Source organism: Vigna unguiculata, chromosome 4 (genome assembly GCF_004118075.2).
Source record: "Vigna unguiculata cultivar IT97K-499-35 chromosome 4, ASM411807v1, whole genome shotgun sequence".
NCBI lineage: Eukaryota > Viridiplantae > Streptophyta > Magnoliopsida > Fabales > Fabaceae > Vigna > Vigna unguiculata.
This window is the reverse complement of record NC_040282.1, coordinates 836,785-855,435: the sequence shown is the minus strand read 5'-3', so window position 1 is coordinate 855,435 and position 18,651 is coordinate 836,785. Positions and strand designations below refer to the sequence as shown.

Sequence of the window (18,651 nt, the reverse complement as noted above, 5' to 3'; positions counted from 1 at the left end):
TATTACACAATTAATTATGCCAAGCATTGTTAAATGAGAAACATATTAATTTAATGAATCTCTATTCATATGGTACCGCAAGATGTTAAAAAGGCTAAGAAATACATGTAATTATTTATGCTTCGGTTATATCATCAATCGAGGTTTATAAATTTACAAAAATTTCCAAATTGTCATTGCATTTTTAAATGTTTCGTTTGTTTTAAAACTGAAATATATCACTCGAGTTAAAAAGAAAAGACAACACCAGTGCAAACACAACCTTTCACCTTTTTCACCTCTTCACGTGATTGATAATTGACATTATCATCTTTTATTAAGAGGTTCGGTTCTACAGCAATTGGAACATGTAGGGTGTATAAGCCTTAATTCTGTATCAACCGAAACATATAGGGTGTATAGGCCTCAGTCTGTAACAGTTGAAGCTATACCTCTGCAATTAAATAAAATATTTTTTAAAAAAATAGTAGCAAGTTTGAAATTTTTGCAAACTTATAGGCTTCAATTATGCAGCAATTGAAGCATATATGGTGTATAAACCTCGGTTCTGTAGCAACCGAGACCTATATCTATGCACTAAAATGAAATAATTAGAAAAAGAGCGATAATTTTGAATTTTTTGTGAACTTATAGGCTTCGGTTCCTTAACAACCAAAGCATATAGTTGAATATGTCTGGGTTACATCAATAATCGAGACTTATAAGTTCACGAAAGTTTCAAAAATGGCCATTGTGTTTTTATATCCTTTGTTTGCTTTAAAATTGAAGCATATTACTCGAGTTAAAAGGTAAAAAGTACACTAGTGCAAACACCACCTTTAACCTTCTCCACATCTTCACGTGACTTATAATTGATATTATCATCTTTTTATTATATTTATTTTTTTATATTTTATTGGTATTTTTATTATTATCTTTGTAAAGAATTAAGGGTTTATCAAATAATTTTTGAAAAGATAAGTATTTTATCTTTTGTTAGATAATTAAGATTTTATTAGATAATTGTAGAAAAGATAAATATTTTATCTTTTGTTAGAACAATTAAGGTTTTATTTAATAAATTGGGAAAAAAATAAGTATTTGTTTTATATTTTGTAGATAAGTGAAAATCTCAGAGATTTAAGAATATATCAATATAATCAATTATCGATAGAGTTGGTTACTTCAATTACAAATTAAAGTATAAATTTTAAACCCGATCTAGTTCTAAAAGTCTTTAAATAGAAGGCTCTACAAAGTTAAAAGTGAATCTCCCCTTTTTGGAGAACTTTCCCTTTTGGAGGAGAGAGAGAACTTAATTCTTTAGTGGAGACACATTCTGAAGGTTAGAGACATTCATCATTATTATTTTTCTAGTATTCAGAATGTATAAGAGTAATTAACTCCCTTATTCATAGGAGTTGGACATAATGTATCTTCAATCTTTGTCATTTCTACTATTCAATATATTTATTTTTTATTACTCTTATATTTCTATTCTCGATCTTAATTGCATGAATTGATCAATTACATATTTGTGGATATATGATCATTAAACACAATATTAGAACCTAGACTATAATAGAACAACTAAGTGAATTTTGAGCATTTAGACATAGAGTTCATCGTTGGTTATTCCTAACATCCAAATTTAATGTTTTATGTGAACTTTTAATAAGAAAAAGTCTAAGACATTATAGAGTTCTTATTAATAAGTTTATACTTGTTTCTAAAACATTCTAACTTATTAAATAGTGGTGTGAATGGTAGAGTAGAAATTGAAATTATATTATTTATTGTTTGTCATATTGATTTGATGCATGAAATCTAACCAGAATAAAATCTTTATCCGATAGTAATTTCATAAATTTTATTGCTCTCTGACTCTTAGATTTATTTCATACACATTAACAATTTTCAAGTACTTAACCTTAATCAATAAATAATCATAATTTTTCTAAACAACATGCCTCTCCTTAAAAAATGATATCTAAACTTATCCATTTGGTATACTAATCAATAACAATGACTCCAACTATTCTATTAGTCTATTTGACCGCTTCTTTTCCTCAAGCAATGACACACAACTCACAACTATTATTGTCGAACTCAGATAACAATGCACACTTCTCAGGTCTTGTATTGAACTCAATTTTTATTAAAATAAAATAAATTAAACATAAACAAATATTACATATAATCAATTATTCGATTTTAAGATATTTTGGACAGTATATAGTTAGTTGTTATGTTTTGTTATCATGTATAACTATAACTCTTATTTCTTGTAATATGAGATTTATAAGAACCTATTTTAGTTGAGATTTAAGTTTATCATATTATTTTTTATTCTTATTTTCAATATTCCAAAAGTGATGAGTGTGTTAAAAATTACATGACAGTTAAAGATAAAACTAAAATTATAATATATAAGTGAGAATAAATCTCATAATAAAATAAAAAATTATAAATGATAAAAGTTTAATTGATAAATGTTTTGTACTCTAGATTAAAATTAAAATGGATTAAAAGAGGAATGACAATTGATATTTCAATTTTTCTACTTTCAATTGTCCTTTTCTGTTTTTTCTTACACATAAATCTAAAACTGATAATATTATAATACATTTTTTTTTTCATATGATTAAACTCAGTTTACGAAGATCAAGGGTAAGTGTTTCCGGCATGATTCAAATGATTACATTTTTTTTTCTCATCTTTTAGCATAACAAGAAACTCTCCATTAATTTTCTTATGTTAAAGGACTTGAACAGAACTTAATAACTAAGGAAAAACATTATAACACTAATTATACATAATATCTACACTACCATTTATCATGCAGAAACTGATTCTGGTTCATTCAAGTTATGTCCACCATTTATTAAAGTTAACTTTGTTTGCATGAATCATACTACCGATGCCATCCCCACTGAACCTTCCCTTATTTGATGCATTTTGTTGGCCTCCATGAGATGCTGCTGGTGTTGGAACATTCGTGTCACTGTCTTCACTCTCAGACACCCATCTACGCTGCCATTGTTGCAGATTCTTGCAATGAGGACATGCAGAACGCTTCCACTTCCCACTTCGAACCACTTCTTCAATCATGTAAAGCAACGCCAAACTAGGGTGTTCCTCAGGGCCCTCTACGCTAAAATCTAATTCCCCATTCTGCACTCCAATCTTCACCAAAACCGAAAACCCTATATCCACACCTCTACCACTATTCACGTAATAATGCGCCAACGTAACCATGTACGGTTGTTTTTCATTGCTTCTCTTCTTCTTCTCCATCACGAAAACACCCATCCTACTCCCATACCCATATGCGTAAAACGATGTTCCTGCCGTGCTCCTCTCACGCCTCTTTTTCATGTAGTCTGGTTCCAAGTACCTGCAACTCTGATGAAATGCTACGTCAAGAACACCGTCTTCTTCGTCATCTTTTTGCAGCGTTATGGAAAATAACTCGGTTGGGTGAGTTGGAAGAGCTGCATGCTTTTCTTTGATGTGCCTGTTGTTTGCTTCAGGAATATAATCTTTGATATTGATCAGTAACTTTTCTTCGGCTGGAACTGTTTTTGTGGTTTTTACTATGGAAAGTGTACATGTTGTTATTCTGTCTACGTTGTACGAGAGTTCCCACGTTTGGCTCCTTGAGAAACTGTTCTCTTTTTCTTTTATCCGTCCTGTTTTCACGCTAATGCTAGCTGCTTTCCCCAGTTTGATATCGTAAGAATACTTTCCATTTCCAAGAAGACGAAGGCCGCTAGGACTATTCCCCATTATGCAACAATTTCCACTAATGTATCTGCACACATATCAATAACATTGAGTCGTCGGATATTTCACGTGGACTAGAGATAAGATGGTCAGAAGTTTCAAATTAATTAGAGATAAAACTAATTTATAATATATAAATAAATAAAAATCTTGTCTTATAAGCTAATTATATGAGATTGCATGAGTTTTAAAGTCCATTTATTAACATAATATTAGAACAAAACTTATTTTACAAGTTAATTTTTGTAGGATTAAGTTAACCTCGTAATTTATTTTTAACATTTTTAAATACGGACAAAACTCAAGAATTAGCTCTGTTATTTAGAATTTCACCTTACTATATTCAATCGATTTTAATATACAATTTTACTATTAAGATTTTGAATTTGGATTTTCTGTCAGTTTTTTGTGGACTGTTTCTTTATTGTGTTTTCATAATACACCGATTACCACAAATTTTAACGATTTAAAATATATTAAAAAGATACTTAAAATACAAGTACAGTGTATTTTTAATGTCCAGCACAGGAAAATATCAAAAAAATTAGTAGAAAATCTGGATTCGGAGATTTTCGAAATAGAAAGATGAATTTTGAAGTTGAAATTTTTTTCCAGTCCTGAATACAAGTGATTGTCTAACTGGGGAATCAAATCACCGGTATCTCATCGGAAAAATTTGTGAAACAAGGAATAAAAAGTTAAGATAAGAACCGACAAAAAATTGGCAGAGATTAAAGATGGAGAGGCCATTGAAGGTTATCAGAGAGATAATCATTTCACTTTCTTCCCAATATTAAAAAAAATTACTTTCTGCGGTTAATTAATGTATAGGAATCAAAAAATCTATGCAGATAAAGATGTAGAAAAACAAATGCTGTGAGAAAAGCAAAAGAACTAATTATCCTAAAACTGGAAAGATCAACGTAGCTAGACGTAAATCCAGCCATACCTGCACCTGCAAGCAACTCGACCACCTCAATGGATTTTTTCGATAATTCCGATGTGAAGACGAAGAATTTGGTGGTGCAGTTCATTGGTGTGTGCACATATGGAAAGAATATAAATAGATAGATTATAGATTCTTCCCACAGTAACATGAAGGGAAGCGTTAATCTTCCGCAGAATAATTTAGATGGCATCTAATTCTAAACATTATCACCATCTTTATCTTATCTTTTGGAACATAATTCTCATCATGTTTATCACCAACATCTCAATCATAAGCTAAAACATAAAAGTTTTCTCCAATCGTGTTATGCACTATGTTGGCTTAGCCTTTCACTCTCATCTGTTGTTCAACTGTTCATTCTTCTGGTTTTTTAGGTTCTTTATCCCAAAATTCACAGCACCCACTTTTGCTCACTCCCTCACCACTTGACCTTGCTACTAATTACTAATTCTTCTGTTTGATGTATTTACTTGCCAAAGACTATGCGAATATCTACAAAAACAACTTTTAGGGATCGCAAAATTCTGCATGCACCATTTAATGAAATTAAAATGCTTATATTTCAGTTTATATTTCACAATCACTTTCATGTATCTCATAAAAGATAATCATAATATCGTATGAATTTTATTATTAAATCTTTTGTGGAACATTGAACCTATTTTGAGCCTTGACAAATTATTATATTACAATAATGACCACATGAGTACAGGTTGTTGAGCAGGTACAATATTAAAAATTAATTCTTTTTCAATGGTTACACGCGTATAAACATGTATTTTTACTGATTATAATATCTGTATATTATTATTTTATTATAATATAAAAGAGATTATCTCTTTTAATGTAGATATGAGAGATGTAAATCAGGGTATATAATCTCCGAATCTTTGATATATTTATGGTGGGAGTAGTTCGAGTGTTAGTTAAAATTTTACATCGAATAAAAATACACAAAGTTAAACACCGTATAAGAATAAAGACTCATAATATTTTAGGAATTCAAGTATGAGTCTAAGTTTTACATTGGCTAAATGATAGAAATGAGAAAGTAGAGCACTATATAAGAATAAAGACCCATAAGCTATTGTCTTAAGATTTTGGGAGTTGAGAGTGATGTTGATGTCTTATGTGGTTGGGCTGAGGTCTCTTTGTTGTTTGTTCTCCCCAATAAAACCTCCTTCTGTGTAATCTAACATAACATTATCTTAAAGTTTGAGATTAAAAATGATGTCAAATATTTTATATATATAATCCATATGATAAAATATAAATATCCTCTCTTTTACTATTTATTATAGAGAGATAAAGTTCAAAGAACATGCAAGCACCCTTTATTATTAGGGTTACACACAAAGACATTGGACATGTTATTATTAGGTTACTAATAACAGAAGCTGCTATATTACAGTACAGAAACTGCAGCTCCTACATATATATGTTCTTCCACAAACACTTTTGTTTTCAGATCGCTAATGCGGATAAATCATATTATTAAAAGTATTTCTCTCATAGAAATTACCATTGCCATCACCTCCAAACTTGCCACCATTAGAAATCAGTCTTGAATTATCTTTGCCGCTTCCACCCTCAGATTCTTCACTCTCACACAGTTCTCCGTTCTGCTTCTTGGGATGTTTAGCACAGTGAGGGCACATGTCACGATGCCAATACGCGTGTCTGATGACTTCATCGAACATGTACAATAATGCAGAAGAAGGGTGTTGTTCAGGGCCATCCACCGTTATAGTCAAACTGCCACGGATTGATCGAATCTTTGCGAACATAGAAAGCCCAAAATCTGGTCTCATCTTGTGAGGATTAATGCCTGAACTAGTAACATGATAGTGCGCCATAATCACTTCAAAAGGGGGTTGTTGCTCACTCTTTTTCTTCCTTTCAAGGAGAATGAGACCTCCTTTTTGTCCCTCACCATACATATACATGTCGATATCCGTAACAGTGCCCGATTTGCTGTTAAACTTCTTGTTCTCATAGTGCGTTACCGGTGAATAAAAGCCAGAGATGGGTTGGGGATATACCAGGAAATAATCTGCGTCTCCATCTATTGTTCGCGAGTCTAAAACGAAATCGAACTCTGCAACAGCTCCACAGCTTCTGCGTATCAGGCTCCGAAGTTGTAAGTATATACCCTTCACTTTTTTAGTATTGTCAAGTGCTATTGTTAGCTGTAGTGCACAGGTTGAAGCACCTACTTCGTATGTCATGTTCCACATCTCCAAGAGACCACCGTTTTGTTGCCTCATAACTTGCCTTTCTGATAAAGAAATGGAAGTATATCTCCCCAGCTGAACGTGGTAAGGGTCATACCCAGTTCCACCATTGCTGAGAAGACCACCGCTGCGTAGAATGTTACCCATTGCAATATATACACACAACCAAGCACCAATATGGTACAACCTAGAGACTTGGAATGGAGTACCTTTTGCAGTGATTTACCCAAAACAAAGTTGAAGGGTGCTGTGTTGTTCAGCTCTGCATGCTCGGGATGTTCATAAGAAGGGAGATTTATTAACACAGATTATAGAATCTTGCATATTACCCGAGAGGGAAGCGTTATTCTTCTGCAGATTATTTGATTTGCATAGCATCTAATTCTCTCTATTGTCTTGTTCACTTTGTTCTGGTGCTCCTTTTCTTGATCTATTGTTTCACTTGTTTATTCATATCTACGTCATTCATCTGGCGTATGCATATTGCCCTTTTATTGCGTTTAGTGTTCAAGTCACGTTTTTCTTATTAGGATAACGAAGATTTAAGGTTAAATACGTGTTTTGTATCTTAATTTAATTTTTTTTAGTAAAAATTAGAATTAGTTCCTTTTTAAAATTTTGGATTAATTTGAATCTGTGTCAAATGGATAATCGATTCAAGTACGGTCATAAAATACATTTAAAACATCAAATAAACTTCACAAAATTTGATTAAAATAAATAAATTTATACCTTTCTAAAGTTGAAAATTAAATTGAGACAAAGTTTTAGATAAAAGACTAATTTCAGTTTTCATCGAAAATTAGAGTAAAAAATATATTTAACTAAAGAATTAAAAAATAAAATGAGACCTTGTTCTAAGAGATATTTTCAAAATACTTATAAATATAATAAGAAACTATTAATTGAAAACATAGTTTACACAATAAAAAAATTCATTAAAAAGACGGATTAATTTTGGAATAAAGAAATTGCATGATGTATTAATTTATCTTTGAAAATAAAAATAAATAAAATGATAAAGATAGAAATATGGAATTTCTCATAATTTAATGGCTTAATTGATTAGGTCCGTCCAGTTGAAAATGAAAGTGACACTTGAATTCAGCCAATATTGACTTCTTGTGTTAGATTTCACATAACTTTATTCCCCTGCTTCTATTAATTGTTTGAAACTTTGAATTAACGGTTTTAGATTCAATAAAAACAGATTCCATGAAGAAATAATTGCATGTTATCAGGAATAGATGCACAAAGCAATAATTCCTAAAACGTGTATATATATATATATATATATATATATATATATATATATATATATATATATATATATATATATATATTTGGCACTATTATCAAATAAATATTACTAGTTTAGTGCTTTGCAGCAACAGAAAATGAAAGAAAAATATGGATAGGGTTAAGTTAACTTATAGTTATCTCCCATCAAATTCAATTGTGGAATGCACAAAAGAACAATACTTATAATGCTATGTGGTAAAATGCGTCAGAAATACCGAAAGAGTAAAAAATGATGAATTTGTTAGTGTACTACAAGAATATGATGAAATTGAAATATGATAAAAAAACCAAAAAAATAAAATAATAATAACATACATACAATATTTACAAAGACAACATCAACACCAACCGATTAGAAGCACTGTAATGAAAAGGGTAACATATATATATAAAAAAAACTGAGACAGACCATTTGATATTAAAAAAATTCAAAAAAAAAATTCAAAAATTCAAAAAATATTAAAAGAATTCAAAAAATCCAGAAATTGACACGTGACGTTGATTTTAACATTGTCCGGTCAAAGTTAACGCTGAGGACCAAATTGAGTCATTTTTTAAAAAATAATGACCAAATTGAGATGACGAAAAACCTAAGGACCAAACTGAAATTTCATAACAAATAGAGGGATCAAAAGAGTAATTTAACCTATATATTACATGTAAAAAGTTCTTTTAACACCATTTGATAATTCTTATAAAGATAAATTAGTCTTAATAAGAATTAAGTTTTATATTTCTAGAAGAAAAAGTAAATAGTAATTAAAGGACAATATCAAATCATAATAAAAAAAAAAGACAATAATATTTTAATTACTAAATTTTTGACAACTTTTTCTTATAACATTTATCATGTCATAAGTGGTTAAAAAAATATGGTCTCAAAATATCGGTATCCATATTACATATCTGCCGGGTTATCGGAATCTCCACCATTTATTGAAGTTAACTTCCTTTGCTTGAATCATACTACCGATGCCATCGCCGTTGAAGCGTCCCTTATTTGCTGTGTTTTGTGAGCCTCCATAACGTGGCGGTGCCGGAAAAGGTGCGTCGCTGTCTTCTTCACTCTCAGACAGCCATCTACGGCGCTGCGATTGGATATTCTTGCAATGAGGGCATGCAGAAGGGTTCCACGACGCCGTTTGAATCACTTCTTCGATCATGAAAAGTAACGCCGAAGTAGGGTGTTCCTCAGGGCCATCGACGCTAAAATCTAACACCCCATTATTCACTCCGATCTTCACCACAACTGAAAAACCCATATCAACACCACAACCACTCCCACTATTCACGTAATAATGCGCCACGGTTACCATGTACGCTAGTTTTTCATTGCTCTTCTTCTTCTTCTTCACCACAACAAAAAGACCCTTCCTTGTTCCACACCCATATGCCCAAAACTGCGTTTCTACCTCGCCCCTCCGTGATACACCTTGCTTTCTTACTTCCCCTGCCGCTAAGGGATCATTATCATTCAAAACATATACGGAAAACAGACCAGTTTCATTTTTTCCCTTTTCCATTTTTACGCCAAAATTTTGACGTGGTTCGGGACGAACAACCTTTGAATCCCCCTCTGTTTCTTCGTCGGCATCGCAATCTGCTACTTCGACGAATATTACATCATTACCTAAATTTTTGTCGGTGGTTTTGAATACGCAAAGAACAGAAGATGTCATTCCGTCTACGTCGTACACGAGTTTCCAGCGTGGCCTCTTTTCATCTTTTAACACGCTAATGGTAGCCGCTTCGCCCATTTTAATATTGTAAGAATACTTTCCGTTTCCTAGAAGACGAGTGCCGCTTGGACTGTTCCCCATTTCTGTGCAACAATTTTGCCACATTAATCCATGTTCACTTGGAATCAATATGGTGAGAATAGTTGAAGTGTGAGTAAAAAAAGTCTCACATTAAATAAAATAGACAAAGTTAAACACTATATAAAAATAAAGACATATGGTACCATTGTCTTAAAATTATAGATTAAAGTAGTATCAAATATCTTATATATGTAAAACTAATATCATGTAATATGGAATAACAATCTTCTCGATGACTATAATCATAAAATATATATATATAAATATATATATATAAAATATAACCTAACATGTAAAAAATTGCCAGAGATTAAAGATAGAGCGATAACCGTTTCACCTTACTCCAAACATTAAAAGATTAGTTTCTGGGATTAAGGGAACCTATATAGGAAGCAAAATCTATGCTGATAAAAATGTAGAAAAGCAAATGCTGTAAGAAAAGCAAACAACTAATTATCCCAAAACGTGGAAAGATAAACCTAGTTAGACATAAATCCAACCATACCCGCACGTGCAACTCGACCACCTCAATCGATTTTTTCGAGAATTCCGATGAACTTGAAGACGAAGAAGTTGGTGTTGCAGTTCATATTGCTGTGTGCACATAAGAATATAAATAGATAGATTATAGATTCTTCCCACGGTAATATCAAGGGAAGCGTTTATCTTCCGCAGAATAATTTAGATGGCATCTAATTCTTGCTCCAATATATCATCATGCTCTTGCACTTACTTTTATTAGATTATTTCCATTTGCTGCTTTCATTTTGTTCTTACTAGACTTTAGCAATAAACCACTTGCATTGCATTATGATCAAGACTCTATAACCGGCCAGAGTCTTAGGTCTACTCCTAACATCTAATTTGAAACTGGTTTCCACTTAATCCCAAATCAGTAAAACAAACATAATTTAATTCACAAATATAAAATAACATACTTTAATAGATATAACAATACTAATACAAGAGAATTGCAAAGGGTTACATCCTTGCTTCAACATTTAAAGATGTTCAACTCCTCATAATAGATGAATACAATATAAGATATTGAAGAATCATCCTCTCTTAAGTCCTCTATTAATGTTTACTAAGTACAAAGATAAGTGCCTATGAAGCTCTTTAAAAATATCTCAAAAGAACCACTCCAAAAAGTCTTTCTAAACAAAGGTGCAACTCTGTTTTTATAAATTGTTTAGTACAGTGCTCAACAGTGTACTTATTGCTCCCGCAACATAGGTTTCCTTCCTGATTGAGTTTCCTTTGTGGTTCAGGTCATGTTCTTGTGTTGCAGCTCTAGAGATAACTTCCTAGAGAAGGAGTTTTTATGGCTTAGCCTCAGGTTCAGAACTTGATGCTTCCTTTGATGCTTCCTTTTGCAATAAGTTTACTTTTGTGGCTTAAGCTTCATCATTGCTGCTCATATGCACCAGTGTTAGTTTTGGTCAAAATTGCTTAAAATTCATATATTTTCTTTATTTTGTCACTTTGACTCTATTGATATTGGAAATTGGAAAATAATTAAAATTGGGGTGATTTATACAAAAATTCAACAAAAGCAAAATAAGATAATTGCCTAATTCATCTCAAAATTATCTTATATTGGACACTTATATAAAATGGTTAGCAATGATTGAGAGTTTCCCACATAGTGTAAATATATTCTTTAGTTACATGAAAAAAAAAAAGAGACTTGGTTAAGTGAGTTCAATGAAATGGTTAAATCTATTATAAATTTGGTTAAATGATTATATGATATTGGACCACCACTTGGCCTTTAACAATAATCTTTTTAAAGTTTTGAGTTATTTTAATTAAGAATAAGCAAGGGTTGAGTGTTTGTTGAAACACACTACGATTACTGTTGATTTAGGCCATGAGAAAAAAAAAATGGGTTAAGTGAATTCAAATAAGTGGTTAAACATGTTATAAAATTAGTTAAATGATGAAATTACCCTGTACAACCGCTTGACATTCAATTAATTTGGACAAAACCTATCAAATTCATTATTTTAGAATGGTTAACAACGATTCAGAAAGCGAACACCTTTGCGCCTGATTCGAATCTCAAAGTCATCCCCGAGCATTGTTAGATTTACAGAAGACGAGGTTTTACTGGAAAGATATAACACTAATAAGACCTTTTAAAATCTTGATGTTAGGTTTTGAAGGAGGGGTATTAGTGGGGAGATACAACATTAATGAGATCCGAGTACAACCACATAATGAATTGACACCACTTTCAATCCAAAACCTTAAGACAATGGATTTATGGGTATTTTATTTTAATACAGTGTTATGCTTTCTCATCTCTAGTCAATATAGGACTTACACTCACACTTTTGTATTCCTAAGGAGCACATCAGCCATCTTCGCAGCAACTTCGAACCTTCGTCGGAGCAGAACGAAGAAGGCGAGTCCCCTTCGCTGCAGAACGCGCCTCATCACGAACCCCACATTCACATCATACAGCAAGACGCAGACGGTTGAATTTGGTAGACTATAAGTTATCTCCACCACCACTTTTAAAGTTAATTTTAGTTGCTTGAATTATACTACCGTTAGCATCCCCATTGAAGCGTCCCATATTTGCTGTGTTTTGTGAGCCTGCATGGCGGCGCCGGAGAAGGGGTGTCGCTGTCTTCACTCTCAGATAGCAATCTACGCTGCCATTGGAGATTCTTGCAATGAGGGCATGCAGAAGGGTTCCACTTCCCAGTTCGAACCACTTCTTCAATCGCCCATTACCCACTCCGATCTTCACCATAACTGAAAAACCTATGTCTACACCACTTCCACCACCTGGAAATATACATAAATCCCATCATACCTGCAAGTTCGACTCGACCACCTGAATGAATTTTTTCGATAATTCCGATGAACGTGAAGACGAAGAATTTGGTGATTGGTGCGTGCAGATATGGAAAGAATATAAATAGATAAGTTATAGATTCTTCCCACTGTAACATCAACATCAAGGGAAGCGTTAATCTTCCGCAGAATAATTTAGATGGCATTTAATTCTACAAATTATCACCCATCTCTATCGTATTTCTTGTAGTGTATAGATGTAATAGTGGCTTCTTGATCATCATTTGTTTGTATGAACTCTAGGACATCTAAGGATGGTGTAATGTAATGACCGTAGTAACTTCATCATCATATTGTGTTTTATTAACTTTGAGACATCTAAGAAATGTACACAAGTTTCTATTTTTATTTTGGCCTGGTATATAATGATATATTCTCTCATATCAGCACATCAAATATATATATATATATATATATATATATATATATATATATATATATATATATATATATAATGTAATTCTCTATCATATATCAAATGTTATTCTTGCTCAGATTCTTTTAATTATGAAGAATTATTTTTTGACAAACTTAACAAAATTTATAAAAATAGAATTAAAGTAAATTAATTTTTTATTTTTTAATTAAAATAAAGTAATAAAATAATATTTTTTTACCTAAATAAAAAATTTGTCATAACTTTGTTAAAAATAATATTTGTCATAACTTTGTTAAAAATATTGTGTTAATATTTCTCATATTTTCTACCCACTTTGATTTTTGTCTTTTCCACTCGTTAATTCCATTATTTTTCATTGATTCTTCCAAATCCATGTCCAACTTTTGCAAAGCAGACTATGAAAACCTCCGAACCATTGTCTAATATCAAATTTCTATTCAACTAATAAAATCGTGCATTTCATAACTCAAAAACAGAATTTTCATTAAAATTCGTTAATCCTATAACATGTGCACACTATATATAAGTCATTTCCACCATTTCCCAAAGTAATTTTCATTCGAAAACTTAACTTCCTTTGCTCGAATCATACTACCGTTAGCATCCCCATTGAAGCGTCCCATATTTGCTGTGTTTTGTGAGCCTCCATAACGTGGCGGTGCCGGAAAAGGGGCGTCGCTGTCTTCACTCTCAGACAGCCATCTACGGCGCTGCGATTGGATATTCTTGCAATGAGGGCATGCAGAAGGGTTCCACGTCCCTGTTCTAACCACTTCTTCGATCATGTAAAGTAATGCCGAAGAAGGGTGTTCCACAGGGCCATCTACATTAAAATCTAATCGCCCATTATTCAATCCAATCTTCATCACAACTGAAAAACCCAAATCCAGTTCACTTGCACCCTTATCTCCATCACTAGCAGTATTCACGTAATAGTGTGCTATGGTTACCATGTACCCTCCTTCTTCATGGCTCTTCTTCTTTTTCTGCGTAATAAGAAGACCTTTCCTTGTTCCATACGCATATGGCAAAGTGCACGTTCGTATGTCGCCCCTCGATGATTGACCATGTTTTGTCGAATGTTTGGCCAAATACCACGGGGCGAACTGTGGAGTTATTCGGCAAACAAGACCAGCTTCTTTTTCATTTTTCACTGTTATGAAAATACGTCCACAATATTCCATTACATTGATGAATAATGTATTATCACGGGTGCTTTTGTCTATGGAAAGTTTACATAACAGTCCGTCTATGTTGTACACGAGTGCCCAAGATGAATTCCCGTCATAAAACTCTTCATCTTTTGTCACGCTAATGGTATCCGCTTTTCCCAGTTTAATGTCGTAAGAAGAATAGTTTCCATTCACCAGAAGACGAGGCCCGCTAGGACTATTCCCCATTTCTATTCAACAATTTCCACCCATCTTTCTATCGGCACACATCACCCATATCAATAACATTCAGTTGTCTTCCAACATGTTGGAAGAATCAATACAGACAAAAACTCAAGTACAACCTGTCTTATTTAGAATTGTTGGGATTATATACATCCGGGTCATGGTTATAGTGATCGAGAGATTCTGGTTGCATATGATTATATGACATTAGTCTTATACATATAAAATATTTGACACCATTTTACACAAAAACTTTAAGGCAATGATGTTATGGATATTTATTCTTATACAGTGTTTAACTTTGTCTATTATATCTAATGTGAAACTTTAACTCACACTTGGATTATTCCCAACAAAAATTTCGTCTTAATATATTTAATCGCATTCGGTACACACTTTTACTCAAATTTTCTAATAATCGGATTTTTATTCTCTAAATTTGACATGATATTGAATTTATTTATTTTTTAAATTTTGATATATTTTAATTTTTAAATTTTAAAAATAAATATAATTATACAAGTTAATACTTTTGGAACTTTAAACCTCTCCATTGACATTGAATGAAGAACGCGTCAAATGTTCTCAAAGATTCCAATTTTAACTTGAGATGCGTTTGATATATAAAAGAAATTTAACTTAAATGAAAAGAATTATATTTCTTATTTTTTAAGTTTTAGATAAAAGTGTATTAACATTTAGAATCCAGATGAATTCTAATTGTGTGTTAAAATTGATCGACTAAAAATATATTTAAATTTTTCGAAATTAGGAAATGAATTTTGGTTTTGAAATTTTTTCTGCAATTCTGAATGTAAGTGATTGTTCCCTATCTTCAGTATTTATTAAGTGAAAATCAAATCACCGGTTTCATAGTATCTCATCAGAAAAAAATTGAAACATGAACTAAAATTAAGAGAAGTAAAGTAGGAGCAGAGATTAAAAATAAAGAGATAACCATTACAAAATTAACAGATAACCTTGTCACTTTCCTTAAATTTTACTGTGTCAGATTAATTAATCTAAGAAACAAAAACCTATCCAGATATTTCTTTTATCATAAAAAGAATATATGCAGATAAAAATATACAAAAACAAACGCCATAAGGAAAGTACACAACTAATTATCCTAAAACTTGAAAGATCAACGTAGCTAGACATAAATTCAACCATACCTGTGCAACTCGACCACCTGAAATGAACTCTTTCGATAATTCCGATGAACGATAAATATAACAATTTGGTGCTGTTGATGCTGTGTTCACATATGGAAAGAATATAAATAGATAGATTGTAGATTCTTCCCACCACAGTGTAACATCAAGGGAAGCGTTAATGTTCCGCAGAATAATTTAGATGGCATCTAATTCTTGCTCCATTATATTATCACTCTTCTATATCTTTGCAACATAATTCTCATCATGCTCTTGCACTTACTTTTATCAGATTCTTTCCATTCAGTGAAGTTGCTGCTTTCATTTTGTTCTTATTAGACTTTAGTATAATTTATCGGTGACGGTTTAAATAAATCACTTAGATCAAGACTCTATAACGAGCTAGAGTCTTAAATATATTTCTAACATCTATTACCAGGAAGAGAATTATTTGGACCAGTAAAACCAATTTATGCTTCAGTTGCTACAAACCCGAGACAGATGGCTTTAGGTGTTAGGATCCGAGGCAGAAGATGGTGATATGCCTCAGTTTTCAATTGACCGAGCCAGAAGGAGGGATAAAAATCTCCAAAACCAGAAACAGTCCATCTCCTTTCTCTGGTGCGCAAAAACCATAACCCTCCTATTTCCCTCTTCGATCCTCTGCGTAAGTTTCATCAAGGAGTTGGAGAAGTGTAGCAATGGAGTGGCGAAAGCATTGCATTCTAAATGGGTTCGTGACGTTGTTGTGTTCGTGACTCTTGTTGCGGTGGTTATGAAGATCTCATGAGGCTTTGCTAAGTAGTGAATCTCGCAACTAGGGTTCGTGATGGCTTGGTTCATATGTTGCAGCGTTGAGTTTTCTGGCGTGGTGGACGTGCGTTGGCCAGGTTCGTTGTGGTTCGTCTGTGTGGAATAATCAATGGCGCGTTCTGGATCATTGGGTTCGTTCCGTCTTGTTGCAACGGGATTTTGGCGAAAAAACTGGTTCGTTTCGTGAGTGCAGGAACGTGAATGAAGCTACACCAATGGTGGTTCGAAGGTACTGCGTCGTTCTCGATCTGCCTGTGGTCGCGCTTCTCGATCATTAGCACTGTTATGATGTCGTTCGTGTGGTGAAGATGGTGTGGAAGGCCAAAGTGGAAGGTGGCAGAAAGTCTTTCCTACTCTGATGCAATTTCCACTCAATCCCAAATCAGTAAAATAAGATGAGTGATCAGTTCATCTAATAACAAACATAAACTAATTCACAAACCAAATATGAAATAAAAGTATATTTTGATAAATATAATTGTACTAATATAAGAGAGCTCGAAACAAAACTTCTTTGATATATATATATATATATATATATATATATATATATATATATATATATATATATATATATATATATATATATATATATATATATATATATATATATATATGACATTGGTCTTACATATATAAGTTATTTGACATCACTTTTAACTACAAAACCTTAAGGCAATGAGGTCATGAATATTTATTTTTATATTTCAATTTTCACTAAAAATTAAGGAGACTAAAAACATATTTAACCCTAAAAATCATAAATCAGTTTTTTTTTATCAATAATAACTAATGCAGAAATAAAAGAGTGAGACATTAAGATGCCTCAACCCATGTAAAAAAACAATAATGATCCTATTTCAATATTTATATTTGTCTCCTTACCTGTTTTATTTTTAAAAACACTTTTAACTTATTAGGTATTGTAATAAAAATTGTATTACGTTTTCTTATTTCCTTATTTTTGTAAGTTATTTTTAGGAAAATGATTTTTTGACTACTAAATTTAGACAATTTTGTCTTACAACTTTAGGTGTCATATTTTAAGTGGTTTTCCATTTTCTCATTCTCAATATTTCAAAACCACTTGAAAGATGACATTTCATGTTATAAAAGAAAATTGTTAAAATTTAGTAGTCAAAATATTATTGTCCTTAGGATATATATTTAATATTTTTTTATAATTATTTAAATATTGTTACTTTTTTGTGTGTCCCTTTTTTATAAAAAAAAAATGCTTTTTTATAATTATTTAAGATATATATTGGGTAATTATTTAAATCTGCCTGACTTCTATATCAAATTTTTTTAAAATATATATTTTATAATTTATTTTAGTGAGGGGATCACGGAGGACTAAATCTTGCAGGCTATGAGTATAAATTTTTTATTGAAGTTTTTGATACTGTCTTTTTGTTGAGTATTACACTATATTTGGTATCTTATTATATTTGTCTTTATTGTATATGAAGTTTTGCCTCTTAGATGCTTTAGCTTGTGATCCATTGTCTTTGTTAGTTTTTCGCTTGTTTTGGTTGATGATGTCAAACTTTTACATCTACATACATAGGTTTTGTATTTTTTTTAAAGGGTTAAAATATTTCACAAGTGCTTTTTTATTTATTTATATTCTTTATTGATAAAAAAAACACACCGGTACCTTAAGTAAAACTATATTTCTTTGTTGTATTTTGAAGATACAACAAACGAATAATACATTAAAATTCAACGGAAAATCCAAATTGATGTATATCAGAAGCAACTTGGAGGATCACACAAGATAAAAGGAGAGTTGTTGGCGTGCGTAAGTTATCTCCACCATTTATTAAAGCTAACTTTGTTTGCTCGAATCATACTACCGATGCCATCCCCATTGAAGCGTCCATTATTTGATGTGGTTTGTTGGGTTCCATGAGATGGTGGTGCCGGAAAAGTGGTGTCGCTGTCTT

The 18,651-nt window shown here is 31.9% G+C and overlaps 3 protein-coding genes across 6 annotated transcripts; all 3 read right to left on the bottom strand.

Annotated features, from left to right (window-relative positions):
- Positions 1-2,622: 2,622 nt before the first annotated feature.
- LOC114181168 lies at positions 2,623-4,803 on the bottom strand. The gene is made up of 2 exons (XM_028067529.1): positions 4,715-4,803; positions 2,623-3,793 (listed from the first exon to the last, which is right to left on the bottom strand). The coding sequence occupies exon 2, from the start codon at positions 3,766-3,768 to the stop codon at positions 2,848-2,850; it is 921 nt and encodes a 306-aa protein (XP_027923330.1). The 5' UTR covers positions 3,769-3,793; positions 4,715-4,803; the 3' UTR covers positions 2,623-2,847.
- Positions 4,804-9,027: 4,224 nt separating this feature from the next.
- Positions 9,028-10,691, bottom strand: LOC114182170. 2 transcript variants are annotated; one of them, XM_028068964.1, is made up of 2 exons: positions 10,576-10,691; positions 9,028-10,107 (listed from the first exon to the last, which is right to left on the bottom strand). In XM_028068964.1, the coding sequence occupies exons 1-2, from the start codon at positions 10,674-10,676 to the stop codon at positions 9,165-9,167; spliced, it is 1,044 nt and encodes a 347-aa protein (XP_027924765.1). In that variant the 5' UTR covers positions 10,677-10,691; the 3' UTR covers positions 9,028-9,164. The 2 variants fall into 2 exon arrangements, with proteins under 2 accessions (XP_027924765.1, XP_027924766.1); XM_028068965.1 differs by having other exon boundaries at positions 9,028-10,072; positions 10,576-10,688.
- Positions 10,692-13,738: 3,047 nt separating this feature from the next.
- Positions 13,739-16,028, bottom strand: LOC114182172. Of its 3 annotated transcripts, none has more exons than XM_028068967.1 (2): positions 15,911-16,028; positions 13,739-14,766 (listed from the first exon to the last, which is right to left on the bottom strand). In XM_028068967.1, the coding sequence occupies exon 2, from the start codon at positions 14,736-14,738 to the stop codon at positions 13,866-13,868; it is 873 nt and encodes a 290-aa protein (XP_027924768.1). In that variant the 5' UTR covers positions 14,739-14,766; positions 15,911-16,028; the 3' UTR covers positions 13,739-13,865. The 3 variants fall into 3 exon arrangements, with proteins under 3 accessions (XP_027924768.1, XP_027924770.1, XP_027924769.1); XM_028068969.1 differs by having other exon boundaries at positions 13,739-14,762; positions 15,911-16,017; XM_028068968.1 differs by having other exon boundaries at positions 13,739-14,771; positions 15,912-16,005.
- Between the last annotated feature and the right edge of the window lie 2,623 nt (positions 16,029-18,651).

Coding starts and splice junctions, on each gene's coding strand:
- LOC114182170 (XM_028068964.1), bottom strand. CDS start 10,676: ATGTGCACACAGCAATATGAACTGCAACACCAACTTCTTCGTCTTCAA. Junction 10,108..10,575: donor TGGTCGAGTTGCACGTGCGG/GTATGGTTGGAT, acceptor ATTGATTCCAAG/TGAACATGGATTAATGTGGC.
- LOC114182172 (XM_028068967.1), bottom strand. CDS start 14,738: ATGGGGAATAGTCCTAGCGGGCCTCGTCTTCTGGTGAATGGAAACTAT.
- LOC114181168 (XM_028067529.1), bottom strand. CDS start 3,768: ATGGGGAATAGTCCTAGCGGCCTTCGTCTTCTTGGAAATGGAAAGTAT.